The sequence below is a fragment of the Haemorhous mexicanus genome, chromosome 1, assembly GCF_027477595.1.
Source record: "Haemorhous mexicanus isolate bHaeMex1 chromosome 1, bHaeMex1.pri, whole genome shotgun sequence".
In the NCBI taxonomy this organism is placed as follows: Eukaryota; Metazoa; Chordata; class Aves; order Passeriformes; family Fringillidae; genus Haemorhous; species Haemorhous mexicanus.
In genome coordinates, this window is record NC_082341.1 from 145,106,410 (window position 1) to 145,130,319 (window position 23,910).

General features: G+C 39.6%; 2 protein-coding genes across 6 annotated transcripts in view; one reads left to right on the forward strand and one right to left on the reverse strand.

Moving 5' to 3' along the window:
* Positions 1 to 4,451, forward strand: part of COL14A1 (collagen type XIV alpha 1 chain) — a 115,612-nt gene extending 111,161 nt beyond the window's left edge. The window contains exons 46-50 of one of the 5 annotated variants that reach the window (XR_009489189.1): positions 1,012 to 1,089; positions 2,016 to 2,171; positions 2,960 to 3,033; positions 3,531 to 3,623; positions 3,714 to 3,734. Coding sequence is in view for 4 of the 5 variants with exons in the window: in XM_059866049.1 (XP_059722032.1) it covers positions 1,012 to 1,089; positions 2,016 to 2,171; positions 3,531 to 3,853 (557 nt within the window). In the remaining variant the exon portion in view is untranslated. Of the gene's footprint in view, positions 1 to 1,011; positions 1,090 to 2,015; positions 2,172 to 2,959; positions 3,388 to 3,530 lie in introns of those variants that run through there. The other 4 variants (XM_059866058.1, XM_059866073.1, XM_059866049.1 and 1 more) reach the window with 4 other exon arrangements.
* A 2,846-nt stretch (positions 4,452 to 7,297) lies between these two features.
* The window catches only part of MRPL13 (mitochondrial ribosomal protein L13), a 29,209-nt gene continuing 12,596 nt past the window's right edge, over positions 7,298 to 23,910 (reverse strand). Inside the window, exons 5-7 of the mRNA XM_059866123.1 lie at positions 22,568 to 22,654; positions 22,127 to 22,248; positions 7,298 to 7,601 (exon numbers count right to left, since the gene is read on the reverse strand). Of these exons, the coding sequence (XP_059722106.1) occupies positions 7,577 to 7,601; positions 22,127 to 22,248; positions 22,568 to 22,654 (234 nt within the window). The 3' untranslated portion in view covers positions 7,298 to 7,576. The remainder of the gene's footprint in view (positions 7,602 to 22,126; positions 22,249 to 22,567; positions 22,655 to 23,910) is intronic.

Here is a 23,910-nt window from a genome sequence, read left to right on the forward strand (position 1 = left end):
GTTGATGAAGGTGCCGTGTATAGACTTTGATTCTGAAAGCAGGGAAACTGTGAAGGCAGGAGAGCAATTACCAGTGCTGGGAGGGAGGTCTGGAAAATGGGGGGGAAGTCCCACAAACCAGCCAGGATTTGGTGTCTTTGAACCATTCAAATCAAACACAGACTTTATGAGAATTTCCAAGTCTCCGGTGGAAACTCAGGGTCTGGAATTTATAGTTTTGACACCTACTGTAGTTCAACGCTGCTTATTGTGATGGCTGCATAGAGAAAGTGTTTTTATAGGATGCCATAGTGGTAGTGCAGAAGGAGATGGAAAGCTGGAGGCAAGCAGTGCTTTCTCTGAATTACTAGATTTGTGATCTCCATGGATCAGACTCAAGGAGAGAAATTTAGTGCCATGAGCGAGTGCAAGAGCACATCTCACTGGGTCTGGAATATCAGAGTTTCAAGACTGGGAAACACTTGGATTGGGCCTTACTTGGGGGTCAGATTTTGACTGTGATGAAATTCCTTTCTCATGTTGTAACAAGAATCTGCCATAACTGCTTACAACTCTCTCCATGAAGAATCTTGTGCTGTACCACTCTTTGGTGGGTGAATGTTTGAAGGAAAATTTGCTGTAGCAGTGAAATTTGACTTTTTGGGGCCACACAGTAATTTATAGCTACGAGGCTTGGAAAAGTCTTCTGACTTACAATAGTTGCACGTTGGTGTAGTCCAGAGGGAGCTTTCCTCAGGAAGTGCAGCCTGGAAACTGGCTGATGCCTCTGCATACCATCCTGATGAAACCACCATGGCAGCAAGAATGTTTAAGACCCCAAGAATGACATTTCCCTTCAGAGGCTGTCTGGGGAGGGACGGAAAAAGAACCAAATAATTTTTAATTTTCACCTTCTTCCTTCTCTGCCATCTGTTTTTAGATGAAAAATAGCACGTGGAACTGTAATCCTGGTTAAATAATAAACACTGCTCACACTTCTGATCAAAATGTGACTGAATACTATTTCCTTAGGTTTACCAGGTGAGAAAGGAGAGAAAGGCAATCCAGGTGTTGGAACACAAGGACCCCGAGGCCCACCAGGATCCACAGGTAAACTTACATTTGAGGCACTGGATTAGACCATTTTGACCCATGTGTGAAGAGGTTTACAGCAGCTCTGTCTTTCTCCTTAAGCAGAGTAGCAGAAGAGTAGCAGTTCAGGCACCTTAACTGTCATAATGGTCTTACTATGTAATATCATGTTGGGATGTGCCACATGATGGTGTCACCCATTACACAAATATTTTCATTTTCCCTATGATAAACTGCTTCCCCAAGCTCACCTTTTAAAACTGTTTCATGTATTTTTTTTTCCAGACATGGGTTCTAGAAGGGGAAAAAAATAATCTGGACTAATTACATTTGTTTTCTCATTGACTTAATGTCATACCTAAATGTGAGCTGACTGAGAAATGTGTAGTAATTAAGCACATTATATCACATGGATTTATATTTAGGTCCTGAAAAAGCAGAGAGAGTGATAACCAGTCCTGTTGAAACAGGAATAAAATTGCATTGACCTCAGGAGGATATCCTGGCTGTTAGGCACTGGTATCAAGTCACAGCATTACCTAGAAACTGTATTGAAAGGGAGTGCGAGGAATCAAGAGCTGTGCAGGCATCCAGGGCTGTCCTTTCCCCATGTAAATCCCTTTCCAGAAGTCTGGTGTTTGGTGAAACATTTGCTCCAGTTCTGCCTAGAAGCTGTCTCTGGCAAGGAAAATGAAGTAGTAGCCAGAGAGGAAGCTCATTGGAATTGGGTCTCCTCTCAGGCTGCTGCTCTGTCTTCCTTGCCAGAGGCTGAAGTCTTTCCCTCAGCTTGCCCAGGGGAGTCAGAGCCAGGATGCCTTGCTCCTCCTCTCAAGTGTGTTATAAACACACTCAGTGCCATGTTTTCCAGGCCAGGAAAGATGGCCTCATATCCCTGCTTTCATGAAAGACACCAGGCAGATGTTTCATCTCCCTGTTCTGTGCAGGACCTCCAGGAGAGAGTCGAACTGGCAGCCCGGGACCACCAGGATCTCCAGGCCCACGAGGTCCTGCTGGTCACACGGGGTCCCCGGGCACAGCGGGTCCTGCTGGGCCTCCAGGGTACTGTGACCCATCCTCCTGCGCTGGCTACGGCATGGGAGGTGAGTAGCGAGCAGTCGGGACTGCTGCCCTTTGCAGAGGTGTGGGTGGCATTTTCTAACAGCCCAAGTGAGATGGAGGCTACCGATGAAACTTGCACTAAAATGTGGTGGCTCCCTAAAAACCTGCGTGTCCAGTGTGGCTCTACTTTGTGGGACTGCAGCATGAAGAGAAGGTGACCCAGCGTAGTGACCAAAGGAAAGTGACCACCGTCTGATCTCAGCCTGTAAAAATGATCCTGCCTAGTGGGTTTTGTCCTGTACTTGTTTGTGTAGCTGTATGAGCCTGCTCCATCTCAATATTCTGTGTTGAAGCCCTACCAACTCATGTTTGTGACAGCAGAGTTTTTACACTTGTAGTTTTTCAAACGTGTTCCTCAACCTCCCCTTCCATGTGCCTCTGAGTGGCATGAGAGCATGACCCTTACTAAACCTGTAGTAGTGTAACTTGGCACAGGGATGCACGTGTCCATCATTAACCAGTGAAGCCATCTGGAGAAAATGATTCCTTCTGTATCTTCTCTATGTCCTACTTTCCCATCTCGTTATAGCACGGAGAGGCCATGGGAAGAAGTTAACACAATTACCAAAAATTAAATCACCCAACCTAAAATCAAAATTAATTAGCAAAGCGCTAAACTACAAATGTTATACATAAGGCGTATTTGTTTGATGTTTAATCTGCCCCTGAGCTGATTTGTGTGTTTTACTTACCTGAATGTTTTTGTTGTCGTCTCTTCCTATCCTTTTCTCCTCACTTCCCCTCCCCGTTGTTCATTTCCTGTTTTAAGGCCCAATCCCTTACAATGGCTACCAATCCAGAAGGTGAAAGGCTCATTCTGGTTCAGGTCTCATTGGGCTGAAGGTCAGAGATGGATGCTGAACTGCTCTGTGCTTTCCAGCAACGATAATGACTACCACTAATGAACTTACAGCTGCTGTACATGCACTTGGCTTCCTGGCACTGCTAAAAAATTACTGCCTGACCCATTTTTGCCTGCTACTCATGTATTCTAGCTCATAATTGGAATAAGCTATAGCAGGCAGAGTGTGCAGTGTATAATGAGCACAGTATTACAACCGGACGTTTGACAAATTGTGGTGGTGGTTTCCAACTAACTTGGCTGTCTGTTGGTGGGTTTCCAATTGCTCCAGCTTATTAATTTTGTTAAATGTTTTCATTGTTCCTTTATGTGAATAAAAGATGTGTATTTAAAGATTTTATATAAATATATATACTCACACGCTTGATACAGAAATATATCTATATATAAAATGTCAATTTCCTAATGAATGCTTTAATTTTCTACTCCCCTTCTCCTGTGTTAACCGTATGAATACTCTTGGTGGTGGTGGGTTAAGGTGGATACGGTGAGCCAACTGATCAAGACATCCCAGTAGTGCAGTTGCCACATAACTCCTACCAAATCTATGACCCTGAGGACCTTTATGATGGTGAGCAACAGCCGTATGTAGTTCACGGGTCCTACCCCTTACCATCCCCATACTCCCAGTCCTATCCATCACCTCATCTTGCTCAACCAGAGTTTACTCCTGTCCAAGAAGAGATGGAAGCCGTTGAGCTGAGATCCCCGGGAATCAGTCGCTTCGCAAGGAGGATAGCCAAAAGGAGTGCCAAGAGCCCAGAACGCACAAAGGCGAACGGAAGAAGCCCCCCTCAATGAACTGTTTAAAAAAGGGAAACATTTTATGCACACCTGTGTTTGGCCTTTTGCCCTGGTGCCTCACCCGTCACTGAAGATGTTTACAGGCTCTTATGTTAAAAGAGAAAAAAGTGTACATGGCCAGTTGACACAATAATGGTAATTATCTTGCATGCCAGAAGTTTAGTATGTTAGTGGGTTGGTGCTAGCTGATGATGAAAGGTCACTTGTAGATCTTTCTCTGGAGTACTGTTCCATTCACTCTTCAAACTGTATCTGAAAAATGCATCTGGCTAGGTGGTGTATGTAGAACCATTCACAAAAGTTCATGTTTTGTTATCCATTTTTTCCCAGCTGATTACTTTCTCTTTGTTTTGGATTAACTGCTTTACTAGCAGAGTAACCTGACTAAATCCACTGGAGAACAATGCATCAGATGTCCTTGCACCCCAGTTATTATCCTTTTGTAAACATTTCTTACATTAGAGACCACTGTTTTCTTAACTCACCTAGAATAAATACTCAAGAATGTTCCATGGGAGCACACTGATAATTTATTGTGAACCTCTTTCATTTCTGTTTTGTATGCAAATAAAAGTGGCAAGCTTTTGTATGGTAATTCTGTATTCATTTGATTTTTCACTCAAAACAATTGCATTAGATCTTCATGGAACAGAATGTAATGACAAAGAAATACATTTCCTGTTTTCAACACTTTGGGGCAACAGTTTTATTTTAAAAGATACAAACATTATTTAGCCTTATTTTTAAATTGTATATGGACAATTGCAGAGAGTAACTGAGCTGAGGTAGTTGTACCAACTGCAGATGTGAGATTCCTCATGTCGACATGCCTGAGTCAAAAGACTGGCAGGTGTAGTTGGGATAGCAACTTGGATCAGCTAATGAGGAGAGAAGGCAAAACACCAACCCAACTTGAGCACAGACAATTCATTCTCTACAAACAAGGTAAGTTAAAAAGAGACTCAGTAAACAACTTTGAACAGCACTGGAGACTGAACAAGATTTAGCTCAAGAATGGCCATTTAAGTTGAAAGCATAGGTTTGGAAGACTTTTTCTTCAGCCCTATACAGACATAGAGAGGCTGTCCTGTACATCTCAGAACCATCATCCCTGACTGGGAGCAGGTCTAGTCATATTCTACAGTAAAGAAAAGCCTGTCAGGTTTGGCCTCTGACTGCTGCCTGCAGCTCCCTTAGCTCACCAGGAAGAAGATGAGTGGGTATCTTTACTGTGTAATCTCCAACTATCTCACCTAGAATTCAGCCTCAATAGTAGCACACATGCTTTGCACATGTGACTAGCAGGCTCTGGCTGGGGGCTGGATACCTTCCTAGGTTCTTTCTCTTTTCCCATTACTTCTTTCACTTCTGACTCCACCCATTTTCTTGGGGAAAGGTGATAAAAGTTGATAGAATGTGAGTTGAATGTCATTTTGTTACCTGCACTTGCATTTAAGATAGAAGATAGAAAAGTATAATATAGTTTATGGACTTTATTTTTTAGCAGCTTAACCCCACTTGACAGAACAATGAGGCCCCATGTGAGCACGGCTCTCTTGGCCACAAGCAGGTACCACAGCCTGGCACGTGCAACTGATACTCAGAGGTGTTAATAAAACTAAATACAATAATGCCTGGGATCAAAGGGTTAATTTCCCTGCTGGCACTGGCTGTCAACACCCATGGTTAATACCCCAACTGCAAACTCCCTCTGCCCCTCCCTGGTTAGCCCACACTCCCATCCATGTTCTACTGACACAGCTCAGAATTCTGCTTGAGATATGTTGACCTGCAGGACCTACTCTTTGATGGGAAAAAAAATCAGCTTTCAAGCAATTCTGACCATTTTGTCTTTGGAAGACTTGGAGTCTCCTGCTAACAGTGCACAATATATTAGTCATGACTGGCTGGCCTGCAACAGTATATCCACATCTCAGGTTCTTTTGGGACCACACAGACTGATGACCACAGGGCAACACCAGGGACACAGGGATTCAGCATAATCAAACTGATCAAAATAAGGCAATTGGTCTTCTCTGCTCCATGGAACAGCCTGACCAAATCCCTGAGGGTGCTTGTGGTGTGCAGTTGATGTCACCTGTGCTCTGCCAGTCCAACAGCTCCCACACCTGTCTCTTGGGCTGGGGGAGCAGCTGGAAGCAGCACAGGACCCCCCAGCTCACAGGGAATTTGGGTGCTCTGGGCCTGAGCGATCCCCCGTGCTGGACACCTGCACAACTGGCTGCCACTGCCACCTCCTCCTCACACCACATGATGTACATGGAGTGACTTAAACAAATGACTTGGGGAAAACACAGTGGCCATACTCATTCCAATTTTATAACAATTTATATACTAAAGCACAAGCTTCACTTGCAGTAGTTAATTTAACTTTCAATTTACTGTGACATTTACTGGCACCATGCTGACCAGAATGCTTCTGGTATCATTAATCATATATAGTCACTTGCTGGACCTATCATGGTAATAAAGAGTAACTAACTAGTTACTCTGTGCTCTACCCAATTATAAAAGTACTATTCAAGAATTGCATGTTTGCCAAAAGTAAGACCCATTCAGTCAAGATTTTCTCCAAAATCCAGTCTCTGAATAATCTATGAGAAGACTGTCTCGTATTTTTTCCAGACCACCTAAGAAAGTGAAGCTGCTGACCAAAGGATTCAGCACATGATGAACAGTGGAGGCCACACAGATCTTACCAATAAACTGTGTACTGTGTCCTTACACAGAAAAGAGCATTTACTGCAACCTAGGCCTTTCAAAAATACTCTCACCAGTTAATGCAGAGTAGTAACTAACTTGGAAGTGAAGGCTGCACATTCACTAGATAGGAATTTTTCCTGGGATAAGCCCATCTGAATGTCAAAGAAAGGCCCAATACCAAACCATTAATTCACATAATGAAATATGGTTATAAATAAACAACTGGTTTTCTTCCTGTATGGTACTTGTATGAAACAGATGTAGAACACTCAAATTCTCCTCACCAGACATTGCAAAATTTGGCAAATAATGTATCAGCATTTCCTACAACACAGAAAGCAACCAGTGCTTTACTTATCTACAGAACAGCTTTGGTTTGAGGGTTTTCAGAGCAGGAAAGCAGACAGGAATTTCAGGCAAGTAGCTTGCAAAAGTGAAGTGAATTTTAAGACTTTTTTCGCATCATTCAACACTGAAGTTTGGTTTCCTCATTTAGTTTTCATAATAAAAATGCTTCTCTGTTCTGCAGTATGTTCCTTGAATGAAAATCAGAGGCTGAGGGGGGGAAAAAAGGAAAAGCAGCTCTCTGTTGCTCTGCCTTTAATGCCTGCTGTTTCAACAAGCACTTTAAGGAAATCTGTTCTACACTGGGCTGCCAGCAGTGAGCTACTTCATAGCAGTAGTCAATGTATTGTTTCAATGAGATGCAAATACTCATTACAAAGGTATTAATTCTTTAATAACAGTATCAAATCAAATGTCATGAAAAAATACCAGATCATACAATGCAGAGTACAGATGGCATTGAGAAGGTAATACCTAATCTTACCCGTTTCAAATACAGTGATTTCTATAATCTTACCAAGTCAAATCTGCTAACAGCTGTCAGAAACATTCAGTATAGAAGGGCTGACTGAGCTGCACAGATGCTTCCAAATTAGAAGAATTTTCTTTGAAGGAGGAGAGACACTCCTGATGGCACTTCTTTCATTCTTATTACTTCCTTCGAAAATCTTTAGGTCTGTGGGGGGAAAAAAAATTATTTTAAGAAATGCATGTGCACTACATTGGTTTTGCTTTAAGGCTGCAGTAGCAGCCTCATCTAGTTTTATTTCCTTACTCTGGTGAAGTTTTTTTTGACAAAGAAGAATATTTTCTGGATTACACAAACAAGACAGAACAAATTAAAGAAATTTACTAAGATCTCTAAGAATTTACAGACTTCAGGACTAGTTGGTCACTCCTACTCTCCTAAGAAAAACAAAAAACCATTTTGAACTGAATGGAGTCTCACAGGGCTTTAAACAGAGGCCCTGATTTGTCTCCACTTTTAAAAACTGAATAATCCCTGCATAAGGTGGTAACTTTTAGTTAACAGCACAGTCCACAACAACACTACTAAAATACTTAAAACCAATGATTTAAAAAAACACCTAATTTGAATCTTAAAAGTTTTGCAATCCCCTTTGCTTGGATGACAGATGTGGAAAGCATTTAGATAAAAGCAGACTGCTGTTTGCAACCCTCTGTGATCTCTTATTCAGGCACATCTCCCTGCCTGCCTGCCACACATCCACCAGCTGCAGGAACCATACTCTGCTTCAAACTACACAGCTCAGACCAGCTTATGGCTTTTACAATGCTGAGTTTGCAGACTAGATGCACACCTACATGTCCTGCAGAGAAGCTGCACATCCTGGACTCTGCCCAGTCACTCCCAAACCCCCAGTGCAGGTCAGGGTCCCTGAAGTGCCCAGGACATGCCTGGTGTCACCCAGTGCAGGTCAGCATCCCTGAGGTGCCCAGAACATGCCTGATGTCACCCAGTGCAGGTCAGGGTCCCTGAGGTGCCCAGCATGGAGCAGCCACCCCTCGCAGCCCCCATCCCACCTACAGCTGCAGCCTGCAGGAACACAACACTCCTCACTGCTCCTCTCATCTGTGCATCAAAGCAGCCTGGGGAACTCACAGGACTCAACAAGACAGGTATTACCAAAGGTTTTAGAGACATCTAAAGGAATACAGGGCCAGATTTGCCATGAAGTTGAATGAGAAATTCTGGCATACAGGAAAACCTGCAAACCACTACAAGTTAAATTCCCAAAGGTGGTACATTTTATCTGTAATTCAGCTCAATAATGGAAATAAAAAGCAGACAGCAATGGAAGCAGACAGCTTTCTTTAAAGACTGAGAGTTCAGATGGCTTTCTTTAAAGACTGAGAGTTCAGAAAACCTGCAAACCACTACAAGTTAAATTCCCAAAGGTGGTACATTTTATCTGTAATTCAGCTCAATAATGGAAATAAAAAACAGACAGCAATGGAAGCAGACAGCTTTTTTTAAAGACTGAGAGTTCAGATGGCTGCAGAGATGCCACATAGAAATCCAGCACTTGTTTAGTCCTGTGTTGCAGTTTCAGATTTTGCCAAGCAATAGCACTGCAAAGTGAAATCACCCACACAACTCTTGTATGAGCCCATAGGTTCTCACATGAAAGCAAGTCTGGAATTCAGTTTGTGTTATTTCAAGAGCAGCATATAAAATTGTGTGAATTTTACAGAACAACTATAAAGAAGAGCTAGTGTTCATGCTGTGATGAATCACAAAGCTGCTCTGTTCTCCATTTAAATAGAATATTCTGTATTAATATTTGGACTTGTATCTTTTGTGCACGACAGAACTGCTGCAAGCACCATATATGTTGTTTACATACTTGCTTAATGTTGGACTTAAATGTACTCAATGTTTGATGGTTGGTGTGCACTAAGAAGTCAAGTCACATTTCCTAGAATCTCAGACTTCAGCACTTGGAGATATTCATAGAATCAGAGAATGGTTTGGGTCAGAAGGGACCTTAAACATTCTCTGGCTCCAGCCTCTCTGCCATTCCACATTTTGTTACTCAGATCTCACCCTGCATGCCAGAATAGGTATTTCATTATATCAAACTGTTTGTAGAGTAGGAAGAGTATGGGATTTTGAAAAATTCTCAGCAGTGACTTAGAAGTTTAATCACTACATTCATCCTAGACAGGTGGACAGTGCTGGAAGATTTTAGGCAATGCAGCACGGCAAAGACATCCTTGTCTTGCAGCTTAGAGTTATTACTCTTTCTTTTTAGAGACCAATCCATTCTTTTGTACACTGCTCAAAGGATTTTGCATTTTTCTATAAATGGCTCCCTTCAAACTTCCATCGAGGGTTATGCTGGAGTGCTGCAGAACTGCAGGCCTCACAGCACTCTGTTCTGGAGTGAAAATCTTTTTTTTTTTCTTGCTTGCTTGTAATCTGCATTTCAACTTTAATGCTCATTGTCTTAAAATTTAAATGCATAAAAATGAATCAAACACTGGACTCTTAGTTTGCAGTCTTATGAAGTTAATGAAGCCTAAAGACAGGATTTTCCACACTGAAACACTTGTGTGAACAAATACAAAAGTTTTTAAAGCCTTTTCTATTGCCACAGTAGGCTTTTTATGCCCACTAGTACTTGGCTTTTGGACTGCTTTTGAAGAATTCTTGGCACCAGGAAAGCTAAGCCTTGGAAAACACTGCCTTTGGCAAAAGTGTTATAGGCATTCTGTCAGACGAAGAATATGAACCCACAAAAATGCTGTCTACTCAGAGAGAATTATGAACCACTTGTGAGCATCAATGGCTAACTGCTCATTGATAAGTGACACAAATCCATGTGAGAGTCTTCTTCTTTGATGGCAGTGCTTTTGCCTTTCCTCAGCAAAGGCCTGAGTTTATGCTCTTGGAACAAAGGAAATGCTATCTCCTAGAACAGACAGTTCAGAAATTCACCTAAAGGCAAGACTTCATATAGCTGCTTCTCCTCTTCTTTTTAATTTTAAAGTAACATCCTTGGGGAAAAAAAAGCTTTGCTGTATAGTGACAGGAGACTCCAAGACAAAGGGAAATGGGGGAATGTGGGAACCAATGTCTCTGCAATCTATGCTGAAACGCAAACTATTATGGGTTCACTGAAAATATGCAACATTAGTCAGTGCAGATGTCTGCCACCAAAATATGTAAAAAATATTTGTCTCACTAGCATTTTTATAGTCCACATAAAAAGTGTTAAGACAGTTCTGTGAGTTCTAGGCAGAATACTCAGCAAATTAAATCAGTAACCCATTTGTTACAGGAGGCCTCTCGGTGCTTCTCTCTTAACAAATACTTTACCACTGAGTAAAAGGCACCGAAGAGCTGGTCCTAAACTCTGATTACAGCTTTTAAATCTGTTAAAGCTGCCCAGGGAGGTCAGGGATTCTCTCTGAAGACACTCAAAACCCACCTGGATGCATTCCTTTGTAACCTGCTCTAGGGGACCTGCCTTGGCAGGGGGGTTGGACTGGATGATCTCCATAGGTCCCTTCCAAACCTCACAATTCTGTGATTCCATAAATTCTCCCAATTTTTATCCATACTCACAGCTATCAGAAGAGAAATACAGCTGATGTAAAATGCTGACAGTCCACAGCCACTGAAACTTACAGAACAGATAAACCTGTGTGTATGTCCAGCTCCTAGGAGAAGCCTTTGTGATAGGAAACAAGTGTCTTAGTAGTCCCCACTCTAACTGGTAGAGAGCTTCCCAAAACTCTGCAGAATTAATGTAGTTCATATAAATGCTGTCTTTTGATAATGATGGCAGCCCTACGCTCTGCAGTATTGAAAAAAACCAATGGACTGTGAAAGTTTTCTCATCTACAGGAAAACAGTAACTTCTTTGCTCTGTACTCCACTTCATGAAATAAGACTGAGCCCTAGAACATGAGAAGTCCTGCCTTTCTTCATGGACTTTAAGGATGACTTGAAGAGGCTTGTGTCCTTGGGCTAAAGCTTGCCATTGTAAATTCTCTCTTCAGTGTCTCTGCAGATTTAGGAGTTACAGTTAGGTTTTGAAAAGCACTGCAGACTGTAGTGCTGGCATCTGTGTCACTAATTAATACTGAAATTTGGGGAGCATACATGTGCTTCCCGAGCAATTCCAACCAACTCCAGCATACACACACCCCTTTGTGCAGCTGCATAAAACAAGGTTGTCTTTAACCTAGGTCAGTTCTCTGGTTCTCCATTCTGTTGCCACACAAGCAGAAAGGAAAGACAGGAAAATTGATGGATGATTATTAAAACCGAGCCTTATTGCCAGAAAAAATGCTCACTAAGCTATGACCTCAGCCTCTGAACATCTCAGATGGCAAACAGAAACTAACAGCACAAAAAGACCTACTTGCATATCTGCAACTATGATGGGATCCCCCCCACTTTACAGTATATTCAATATTCTTTCTCAGTGTGATCCTCTTTCAAGGGTATTCTTTCTGTGAGGAAGGACAGGACAGAGACCCTCTGCAATAATAAATGTGTTCAACTTCAAACTCCTGGAGTGAATATTTATTTCAATTAATTCTGAATAGACTTGCTGCACTGCTCCATCTTTATTAAATTCTTCTCAGCACATTCCAGCAATGATGTTTCCCTTTGCCTAGCAATGCTTTGTGGAGGTAGAACAGCCTCAGAAAAAATAAAATAAGGGGTGTGTTTATTACTCTATGGAGGCCAAATCTAAGTAATCTCTAGTCCATATTATAATGCAACTAACTTGATTTCAACAATATACTGGACAACTTCACCATCTTATTTCTAGGCAAACAAGCTAAAACCTTGAAGCATCTTACAGCAGACAGGTTAGCATTACTAACCTCAGAGAAATAGTAAAGGTAAGGCTGTAGAGAAATATATGACGGTGTCTATTCTATATGAACAGCAGTTATTTTACAATCCAGACAATATTTAAAAAAAAAATTCTCTTCATTTTTAATGACTCAGACACCTCTTTAAAACTATGTATTTTAATCCAAATGACTCTGTTTCTTAGAACTTCTAAATGCACTGGGATTAGCTATAACAATATAATTTGCAATCAACATTGCCCTTCCTTCTTCCAAAAGAAGTGACACACCTCCCTAGATTCTTCTATTGCATGCTGCTGATAAACAAACAGCATTTGATAACATGACCTTATCTTCTTTCAAGCTCAAAACCCCTGGATAGCCATCTCTCCACAAACAATCCCTACTCACAGGGCTTTGCTGTTACATTGCATTGTCTCAGGCTTGACAAAACAAGTTTTATGAAATCATATCTGATGGTGCTGTTACAGTCATTTGTGTGCTTGCAAGCCTGTGTTAATGACTGCTAATGGTTTCAAACCTGCCTCTGCTGAGGAGTCAGGCAGTCAGCGCTGCACAGTGACCTGTCAATACCTGCTCTTGACTCAGCAATGCACACCTGGTGTGGAAGCTCTGTCCCAAATTGCAATTTTCTCTTCACCTGCGGGCAATCATCTCACCATTGGAGCATATGACCCAAAGTTGCCTGGAATTTCTGCACTCTCAGCAGCAGTAACAAAGAGTGTTCAGAAAGCAATTTGCATCAGCACTGTAAAAGGTTGGTGCCTTAAGGCTAACTACTGCCACAGGCTAATACAGTGACTGAGATGAGAGAAGAGTAAAATTTGAAGGGTATAGGCTTAGAATTCTGTTAAGATTTTACTGCTTCCATGATTGAGAGAAAGCACTCCATATGCATGAAAACCCCTTTAAAATTAATAACCATCATGTAGGAAAGGCACATCCATCTCTTCCCTTCACAACCTGTACAACACTTTGTATTACCTGAAAAATTTAATGTCTGGTAGGATTTCCATTTGCATAGGTTATTCATCAAAAACAAAAGCAAAAAATTATTTGTCTTAACTCACAGTTATCAACATATTTTAAGAGTAACTCACCCCGAGAAGGTTTTAGGTCTGTGGCTGCTATGTTAGCTTTTTATCCAGCAGCCTTTTTCCCCCCTTTCCCCCCATCCTGTTTGCTGAACAGTGTAGTGCTCCCCAAAAGGCTGAGGGAGACTTCAGCATGACTGTGTTGTTTTACAGGAGCTCTCCCTGACTTTCTTTTACAAGTTTCAATAATTTTAGGAAACAAGGATAAAATCTCTCCAAACTTGGCTGAAAAACTAGAACAAAGAAATAATTGGTATTAAAGTACTTCTAACCTACCCCTAATTTTTAAAGTATTTAACAAGTGATATCCACTAGCTCATAAAGGTCTCGTTTAGGGGAGTTTATAAACAACACTGTTTTGAACAGATGACAGACTGGGGAAGACAAATTAGTGAAAAGATTTTGTGGGCTGATCATGCCACTTAGCTGCTAGCCCTCAGCCACTCTGATCCCATTACTCTGCGCTGGCAGGCACACTCAATCTGCATTACTGTGACGCTCTTCTCCATAATTCTGAAAATTACCATCACAAGAATGTGGAATTATTGCTAACTGATGACAGTTGTCAGCTTACACAGAATAGTTCTATGGCTCATCTTCTGTATCTGCTTATGATAAAAGCAATAGGTGGCTTTTAGCCTTTTCGTATAACAAAAGGTTCCAAATAATTTGGTTTTGTCTAAAATTAGCACACAATACACACAACATGAAATTTGTTGTCTATCTGGCACACATTTTAAAGTTATTTTATTAATAAACTATGAAATTTTGAGTTTTAAAGTTGTTTTTAATAGAAAAACTTCAACACAGACAAAATTTACTGTAAATTCTGAAACAAGAGGAATATATGTATTTTTCAGGAACACTTTGCAAATTGTGTCAAAGTCAATGCTATTATGTAAGGGGACTATAGCTAAAGGGGATTTCTGAACACATTTCATCTTTTTCACTAACCACACTAGTAATTCAAAACTCAAGGATCAGACATTGCTATCATTCCTTGGAAAACCAAATTATGTGGTTATACTCAAACATCAACAGTTTGGTGCTGGGGTGGGGAGGGAGAAGAATCATTCTTCTATTCAAGATGTACCTATTATCCCATGCTAGCTGTATGCCTCGGGTAAAATAATCAGCGAAATAGCTAAGGATATTTCAACTATCACTAAATTTCCAATTCACTATTCCAAACCCTCAATTCCTCTGCTTGGAGCACAAGAACAGTTTCCATGTTGGTGTTGTTCTCATGCTGACTGTTGCCTTGCCCAAAAAGCACTTCTACAAGTTTAACTTATTTTGCTTGGAGAACAAACCACAGTAACAGAAGCTGCATTTTGTAACAAGAGTAAGAAAAGGTGATACTGCTATGACAGTACAGCTACAGTGACTAATCCTTTTATGCAGAAACAAAACTTAAGATGCATATTTTGTGGTTCTCAGCTGCAACTTGTTTGCTTTTCTCTGCATTAAACAAGCACTTTTAATTTTTAAAAATGGTCCTTATCAATTTATCTGATATGCATTTAGGTACTCTGAGTGAAATGAAGAATGGCTTATTAAAATTTAAAATAAAGTGGTTACAACCTCAGTTTCTGTGAAAACAAATTAAGCAAAACTGACCAAAGCTTTTTTAAACTTACTGTAATTCCCTGATTTTGAGCTTGCTTATATGAATTCTGTCTGGAAAAATATTTAAGATAAATCAATGAAACATACTCGTAAGCTTCATCTTGTTAGCATGATGTTTTTTGAAAATAGAAGGTTACTTTTTTAGTGATATATTCTGATAAAAACTATAGGACTGTATACAGAGCAGCACTGTACACTTGGCTTTGGACAAAGAATTACGTTATTCTTCAAATAAACAGACAAGTGGGTGAAGGAGTGGTGAAATATTTTCCAGACTTACTGTCAGCCACAGAAGTGAAAAAAGGAAATCAAGACATTTATAAAACAGTGATTAAAAATTAATCTAACTCTAATTTCATCTGGGCAAGTAGTTCAACAGTATCATATACAACCATTCTCCTATTCCTTTTCAAATTTCCATTAATTTAGTTTCTATTCTCACATATGAGATAAATAGGTTATAAGGGAAGGGGAAAGTAGCTTTGGAATTTTCTTTATGGGAACCTCTTCAGAAAGTTCAAGTAAAAGGGCCCAGTTACCCATTTATTATCTCTTCAACTCTTGTTTTAGAAACAACTTAAGCTGCCCCCAGGTAAAGGATATGAGAATCAGTAGCACTGACCTGTTTTAGGCATGCCAGAGAAAAGTCAGTAACTGAATTCAATAGGCTAAACAATCTGAACATGGATGTGTTAGATTTTTAAGATGACTGAGTTACTGACCCTTCTTGATTAGTGTCCAGCTGCTGCCCGCAGCTAAAACCTAATGAAGAGGAGAGCAATTTTCTTCTTAAGTATCTATGTGGCTTTTTGCACAGGAATTTAGATCCAGCTCTGGTAGTCTGAAATGTGGGACTTGGTTACCTCCAAATCTCCTCTTAAATGAACACAAATCTGCTACACAAAATTCTGAGACATTTTATGCCCTTACTAATAAAAAACCCTGAAAGTTACCAGTGATAGTTACTAGATTTGATTGGGGATTAATGATCTCCAGTTAGTTCATGTAATTTCTACCAAGAGGCAAAAAGGCCACAGAAAATGAACTGCCAGAGGGATTCCTCAAAGAGTACATTGGAACAGAACTGGGCTGGATTGGCAGGATAGCTTTTTCCTGGTTTATACAGTTTGTTTTTTATGAAAAAGTAAGACTGGCTGCAGTCTTTTACAGAAGTTTGTGTTGGCCAAGTCTCCTCTCAACATTGCTACATGCTAGGCTGCTTTGTGAGAGAAGATGAGCACTCAAGTTGGAGGGGCAATACTTAGCCCAAGATAAAAACCAAATATTACCTAGTGAGGCGTAATATAAAACAAAAAACAAATCCCAAGAAGCTGCAGACACACTCTACAACTGAACAGGAACTAAGAAAAAGACTGGAGAAATTTAATTTGGTACCAAATTTTTAAAGGCTAATAAATAAACTTGAGATGGTCCTTACAAAAATGGCTCAAGACCTCACCATCTTTAGAGATGACTTTATGTCTCTCCCTCTGCTCTTCTCAAGGTAACTAGAGTAACCACTCTTTTCCTTTATTTTACCTCACACTTCATTGTAGGGAGAAAAAAAAATTATAAACTTAGTAAGAACTGCTAGTTATAATTTGTAACACAGCAAATCACTGGAAATACTCCGAATGTAATTTCTCTATATAATATATAGAGAAATATGATGTGAATATAATGTGAAGTGTCTTTTGGTGTTGGCTCCTCTTGAAGTTATCTGAAGAAATTAACAGACAAAATACCTAATAAAACTCTGAGCATCTTGCACATATAAAAGTACTGTTTAGAACATCTTTTCAGGCACATAACTAGGATATCTCTGGCTGCTTCTTCTGCTCAATTACTGCATTCCAGAAATAATCTGTGTAACTAAAAACAGAAACTTGCATTAGAAATTGTAGAATTGTGCAAGATAAATACTGCTGCAGTTCTTCTAAGAAAACATAAAAGGAAGTGGTGGCTGAAAGGATTTTTTAACCCAAAAGCTTTTCTGTTCACCAGTGCCCACAAATTTGTCTGCTGGGAACGTCACAGGTGGCTTCTAGTTGCCTGAGTCTGGCAAGGCTGGCTTTAAAGACACAAAACTGGGGAGGAACTGGAGTGACACAGAAGAGGATTATCAGAGCCATCTGCAGTTCACAGGCATCCAATATGCTTGTGTTTCATCACCTACAAACTTCTGTCTGAGAACACTGTGATTTTCTGCTTTCAAAGCCACAGAGTGTTGCTGACGAACTTCCAGGAATCTGTGTGCCAGGGCACAGAGATGACAAGCAGTGTCAGTACTGAGACCCTGCCTGACCCATGCTGCTTGGCTGGAACAAAATCATGGCTCCAGTGCAACCCCCTGCCTCAAAGCAGGATGTACAGATGGGGGGGCAGAAATCAGGAAAGTTACTCAGAAATATAAACATTAAGAAGGTGTTTGGTTTTCGAAAAGCGAATTGCAGAGTTTACAATATATCAAGTTTTGAAAACTTCAAAAGTGTAGAAGAACTTGTTCCCCCAAGGACAAGCAAGCAGCTGTCTGGCCCGAGGGGAACTCCTAGGAGGGCTGGCAGTGGACCAGGCACTCAGTCTGCACACCAGCACCAGCCCAAGCACACTCTATTCAATCAGACAGCTCTGCTTTTTCAAGGGAAACTCCCAGGAATGCATCCATCTCACTGGAACAACACAGGGCTGCTGGATCTGGTAACATTCTTATTTAAATACTTCTTGAAATACAATTTCCTGCCTTTAAAATTGTCTCAAAACACATATATACCCAGACAGTTAAACAACTTTCAAATGGTATATAACAGGAAAATTTGCCCATGAATCTGACGTATCCTTGCTTTCATGGAACAGAACTGTTTGCTTAGTCATATGTAACTGGTGAATTCTGTGATGATTTCTGTTTAAAACTCATTTAAAAGACATACAATCTGAAATTTCAAACACACTTGAAATAAAGGCTTCATTCACAGTACAAGATCAAACTCTGTCAAAGGAACTTGTTTTTGATCTTTTTCACCATGAAATATGTCTAGAACAGACATAATTTACTTCCCTGTATCTACATGGTTTTCCATCCCACTTATTTCAGACCTCTCCACGAAGGATCTAAGTCAGAACCTCTGGACGAGCTGGAAAGCCAGCTAGCTCTGACTAGGAATAAAAGGAAAGAATGCTCCAGGAAAGCTTCTCTGACTAGGAATATTCTGACTTTTAATTCTCCCCTTTCATTGAGCAAGACCTCTCTTGATGTCCTGTGATGGTGGAAAGAGAGGTGATGGGAAGGCTCACCACTCTAAAAGCCAATCAATGTACTGGGTTTCCACACCTGTGCTTTCCTTAAAAATGGTTTCTCTGTTTTAGTGTCCCACTTGCATACTGTGTCTTTATCTATGGTGGGTCAGTCTCCAACTACCAGCAAAACAGCCTTTAAAGAACCCTCTATAGCAAGACATTTTAACACAACATATGGCCAAAATGTCCAATAACATTAGCAGTGCTGAGCAAGTTCTTCACATTCTAAACAAAAATTTAGAAATTAGAAAATTACTATTTCCAACTAGAAAGAAAAAGGGTATCTTCCTCCTGATATTAGCAAATTCTCATATAAATTCAGCTATTTACACTGATTCCCTGTTATCTATCTTATGTCTGGTTTATATACAGTAAGGTACATTTCTTCAGTAGAAGTATTAATGTAAAACCTCAAAGATTAATTTTCTACTCATAATTGTGTTTATCAGTATTTATAGACTTTAATCAAGCTCTTTTCCCTTAAAGCATACAGGTATCTTAAACAGCTAATATCAACTATTTTCTTTTTCTGTAGAAAGATGATGAGCCACTAACACTGTCTCCCTCTAACTCCCCCCTTTTCTAATCACTCTTGGAGATATTTCATTCCATTTTGAACTTCTACTTTTGGATAAACAGGTTGGTCACCAGGCTCCAAACTTCATGGAAGATAAATAATAATTAAAACCAAAAGTCACATAAGGCAGGAAGAATTACTAAAACCATATGAAGAAGAAGAAGAAAGTTTAAAGCTTTTCTGTGTCTTTTATTTTCTGCTTCATTGTAAGGGCTGCTCATACTGCATGGAAGCTATCTATGGGTTCTGCAGAAACTCACAGATCCAAGTCCACAATAAGGCTTTTTACATCCCAAATGCAGAATGTAGGGGACAAGGACAGGCTACTCATTTTACCATTGTGTGTTCTCACCCAGATTTCTAAGATCCTAGTACAGAGTAACAAACATCCCAAGGAAAAGCCAAAGAGGACTAATAAGATTAGCAACCTAAGCTGGGTTTTTTAAACACAGTTTATTAAAATATTAATCTATTTTACTATGTTTGTTTACTTTCCCTATATATAAAGAACCATAGAATAATTTGCATCTGAAAGGACTCCACTCAAAGAGGAACTAACTTCAACATTACATCAGCTTGCTCAGGAACTGTGCAGTGAGTTCTGAGCATCTCCAGGGCTGGAGATTCCACAACCTCCCCGGGCAGCCTGTCAGCTGACAAGAATGAAATGACAAGGAACCCAAATAGAAAGTCAATTTGGTGTTCTGAGATACAAATATATCTGTGCAATATTTGGATTTCTACAAAACAACTCATGTTCCCTTTACGTTTTCTCTTCTGAAGTAATTTTCACATAGTTTTCTCAGAACATCTAAAATTATCAGATTTATGTAAAAATATTTTAACCTAACTTCTCTTTGGTAAATTGAACAAAGCTGACCATTTTCTGATTTCTTTTCAAAAGAATATTTATGCTATATGCCTCTAAAAAGAAGACTATGTAAATACTTGTATTTTTGTTCCTTCTCCAGTCTTTCACAGGAATATTGTAATAATGCCAACACTACTTCTTCCATAGCTTCACACACTGAAAAAACTCAGAACAGAGATTCTATGACCTCTGCATATTCATACACCCTTTCTTTTAATGTGTTTGGTGCAAAGCTGTCTATTCTCAGACACTCCAGCTGGCATTTTAATCAGAACAATGTGGGCACATGTCTATGGTTCATTTTAAGTCCCCTTTTACAGACCTCTTAATATAAAATATAAAGATATTTTACTTTATATATATAAAATATAAAGATATTTCACATCAGAGAGTCATTTTACCAAATTTGCTCAATTCTTCATCTTCTATTTGCAAACTAAGCCCTCCTCCCCTCCCAGCCCTGAAATCTGAATGTCAGAGAATCAAAATACACTTTCTCATTCAGACAGGAAAAACATCACTATTTTTCCCATTACTTCATATTGGAAACTATTCCCAAGATCAAAACTGGTCAAAAAGTGAGCTGAAGGTTAAATTAAAATTTATCTGACACCAGCAATGGTCTGGTTGCAGGGCAGGACAAGAAGCTGAAATTACAGCAGTGATGAACCCTGCAGTTAGAGAGATGGAAGATAACCATCTTCATTCTTGTCCCTCTGCCAGATCTTACCAGCTCCTGAGAGCATAAAAGCAGGTGGGACAAAAGTCTGACACAGCAAGGGTTAGGTGTGCCTCCAAGCTTTTAAATGTGGCTCTAGATGGAGTAGTTGGTTGAAGGGAAACTTCTGTCCCAGTCTCTACACTCAGAGCATTAAAATTCTCCCAAACTCCCATTTGTTTTTCCTTACCCCACCCAGAGCCCACTACCTCCACTTATCTCTAGCATTCTCTCCCTCATTTTACACCCACTATTCTGTTCCACTCAGGCCCACCTATCCCTTGTTTTTTCTCACCATAATACCCACTTGAGCTCCCTAGCTCTCCCACAGGAGAAGCACTGAGCTGAAAGCCTCCAAACCTGCTCTATGATTTCTAAGGCAGTTGCGCACCCCAGCCCCCAGAACTGGCAGGGAGTAAGACTGTATGCAGAGTGCAGTTACCAGCAATCAATCCAGATGAGACTGCAGAGGACAGAAAGATAAAAAAAGGGGGATGCTTATTTTCTCTGTGGTTTGGATTCCTCCAGAGGGAACGTTAAAAGAAATTATGGGAAGGAAATTCTAACTGCAGTAGTGTTCTTACCTGCAGATTTTCCCCAAAGTTAATATGCTGACATGAAGATATTACAAAACTTATTTTAACAGCAATGGCTAAATTAGATGCCATCAAGTTTATTTGTCCTCTGCCACACACACCTGCAAGTCAACACAATTAAGGTGGCTCCGTCCTAAGGAGATGAACTATGGTAGTGTGTGGGAACAAAGAAATGCATTTTAAAAGCTATGTCAGCACAACACTATTTCCTTTGACAATATAGATACTCCCAATTAGTGAGCTAAAACTAAGTGCCAGCTCATCATTCAAGCTAAATTATTGGGGAGAACCTGTATCAGTTTTCATACTAAACACAGTTACATAAGACTAGAGCAGGGACATACGACAGGGACAGGCTTATCAGCTTTACTGTAATGTACTGCAGAATTCTGGTCGATGGTGCACAATCTAAACTTCTTAAGGCTAACCCACAGAAATCTCATAGAAACCAGGAGGTATCAGGAATTTTAGCTCCATTTAGTATTGAGGATAAAAGCAAATATACCAAGTTTTATCACTGACATAGGTCAGAAGAAGTCAAAACAGATCTCCCTGTTTCAGCTCAGAAGAGGGTGTAATGTATTTGCTGGATTGTTTCCGTTAACAGACACTGTAACACAGAGGTGCTTCCATTACGCAGAAGAGATGTACAGACACATTTTAGTATTATCTAAGGTGAAGAGCCTAAGTACAAGTGATTTTCAATGAGCTTTTGAAAGTTTACAGACCTGAGTGGCATTTCCTTTGGCTATGGCTAACAGTTATGCATTACAGAGCAAATCCAACTCAAACCAGGTAATGAAGGTTTTTACTGTATTCATTTTGATGAAGCAGGGAGTTGAAAACATAAGATTTTAAGTAAAGCTTATCTTATTAAAAAAAAAACCAAACTAGAAATAGAAAATTTTAGCAACCATTGTTCTTTGTTTTAATGACCTCGTCTCTCCAAAAAAAAAAAAATTACCTAAAGAGAAGAATGACTACTTTTTTCTTACTAATAATGTGGGAGCCTACATTATACATATTCAGTCAATGTGCCCTCTTAAAAAATCTAAGATACTTACGGAGTCCAAACCTTCGGAAAGGCAGCAATTTCTTCTGGTGTATATTCATCTAACCTCTTGGGGACTGCACGTGGCTGAGGAATCTCTTGTAGAAGGTTCTTCTCTATATCTTCTGGAATAACCTGAGACAGGTGAGAATAGTCTTAACTACTTGACTGTTTTACAAACAACACCCCTGCCCACAAAGCCAGACCAAAATTTGTCAATAGTACTGCATTCTTCATGCTAAGTGTTTGACCTAAATACACCAATCTCATCCATCTCGAATCTCTGTGAAATAATATGGAAAACACCCCAACTACATATAAATATAGATATATAAAAAAAAGCAGTGTGATTTTTGTTTTTATTTACTTGCTTATGACACAGGTGCTATTGCTATCACTCCTTCTTCACCTCTATATAACTCAAGGATGAAAATGTAACTGCATGGCTACTCACATCTTCAGGGAACAGGTGTAGCCTCTGCATCAGAGTTCTTCTCTGAAGGTTTTTTGGAAGCATTCTATAAACAGCCAGTTTAACAATCTGAGGAAAGGTAACATAGTAACAAATAATCAGGGAGGTTACCCATAACATGAAATAGGTTAATTGTGTTTCCATCTGTTCATCATTGAAGCTCTTAGTCATCTTTCAGGCTGAGGAATTCTGGTACCACATTCAGAAGGAGCTCTAGACTTAAATTAAAAAAAAAGAAATACTTACTCCTCGTCATATAAACACTTATTTTAAGACCTATGTAGAAAATTTCAGCTTAGAAAGTTAAGAGCTATATTTTATCCATTTTTTGTGGATGACTGTGTACGATCTTCAAATAATTGAGAAGGCTGGGTAACTCTATATTTTATTGCACATTTACAAACACACATTGTTTAGGGGAAAAAAGTGCTTAAACAAATTTCCTAAGTGCTCCCAGCAACTAGTTTAACAGTGTAATTTGATGTGTTTAAAACGCTTTTATAATTAATGCTCTGTACCTTAAGCAAAGCTGACATACCAAAACACCGCATTACGAACTTACTATTTATATTCATAACCCTTGCTATTAGTTCCAGATGAACAATCTCACCTCTAAACATCAGAAACAAATAGAATTTGTACATCTACTCTAAATGATGCTCATTGTAAAGTAAACAAATTTCAACAGGATTTTCTCTTGGACTCTAGTAAAGACGCCTTTTATTTAAATACAAAACACATTGTTATGGACTTCATCCAGAAGGGGAACATTTGTAAATGTAAAACAATGCACACAACTGTAGGAGAGAAAAAAGGTTTCATAACGTGCAATTTTGTAAGTAAAATGTTTGCTCCAGGACACTTGGATATAAAGCAGCTCCAAACCAGAAACTACCCAGGCATGCTTAGTCCAGCATCGAGCTCAAGCCAATACCACACTGAAACGCAGGGCACTAAGCGCAAACAAATTTTGCAGGCACTTGGTTATTTTCCAAAGTGTACTGAGCAAAATAACTTATTTTTATAAAATTAACTAAAGGGATTAAATTGAAATTTTAGAGACAATCACCAAGTTCCCAGGTGGAACCACATTAAGATAAGATTTTCAGGTGTTATGCAACCAGTACCATAAATCTGTGGACAAATGCAATAAATCAAGATGACAGGAGAAATAGAGCAGGTCATGCAGATTAATATTCAGTTTTGATACCTTCTTTAATAAAAATTAGTAAGCATGTACAAAAAATAAAGGATGAAAATGAATGCTTTTTAGGGATAAAAATTATTCATGTTCATAGAAGAAACTATCATTTATTTAGGTCAGT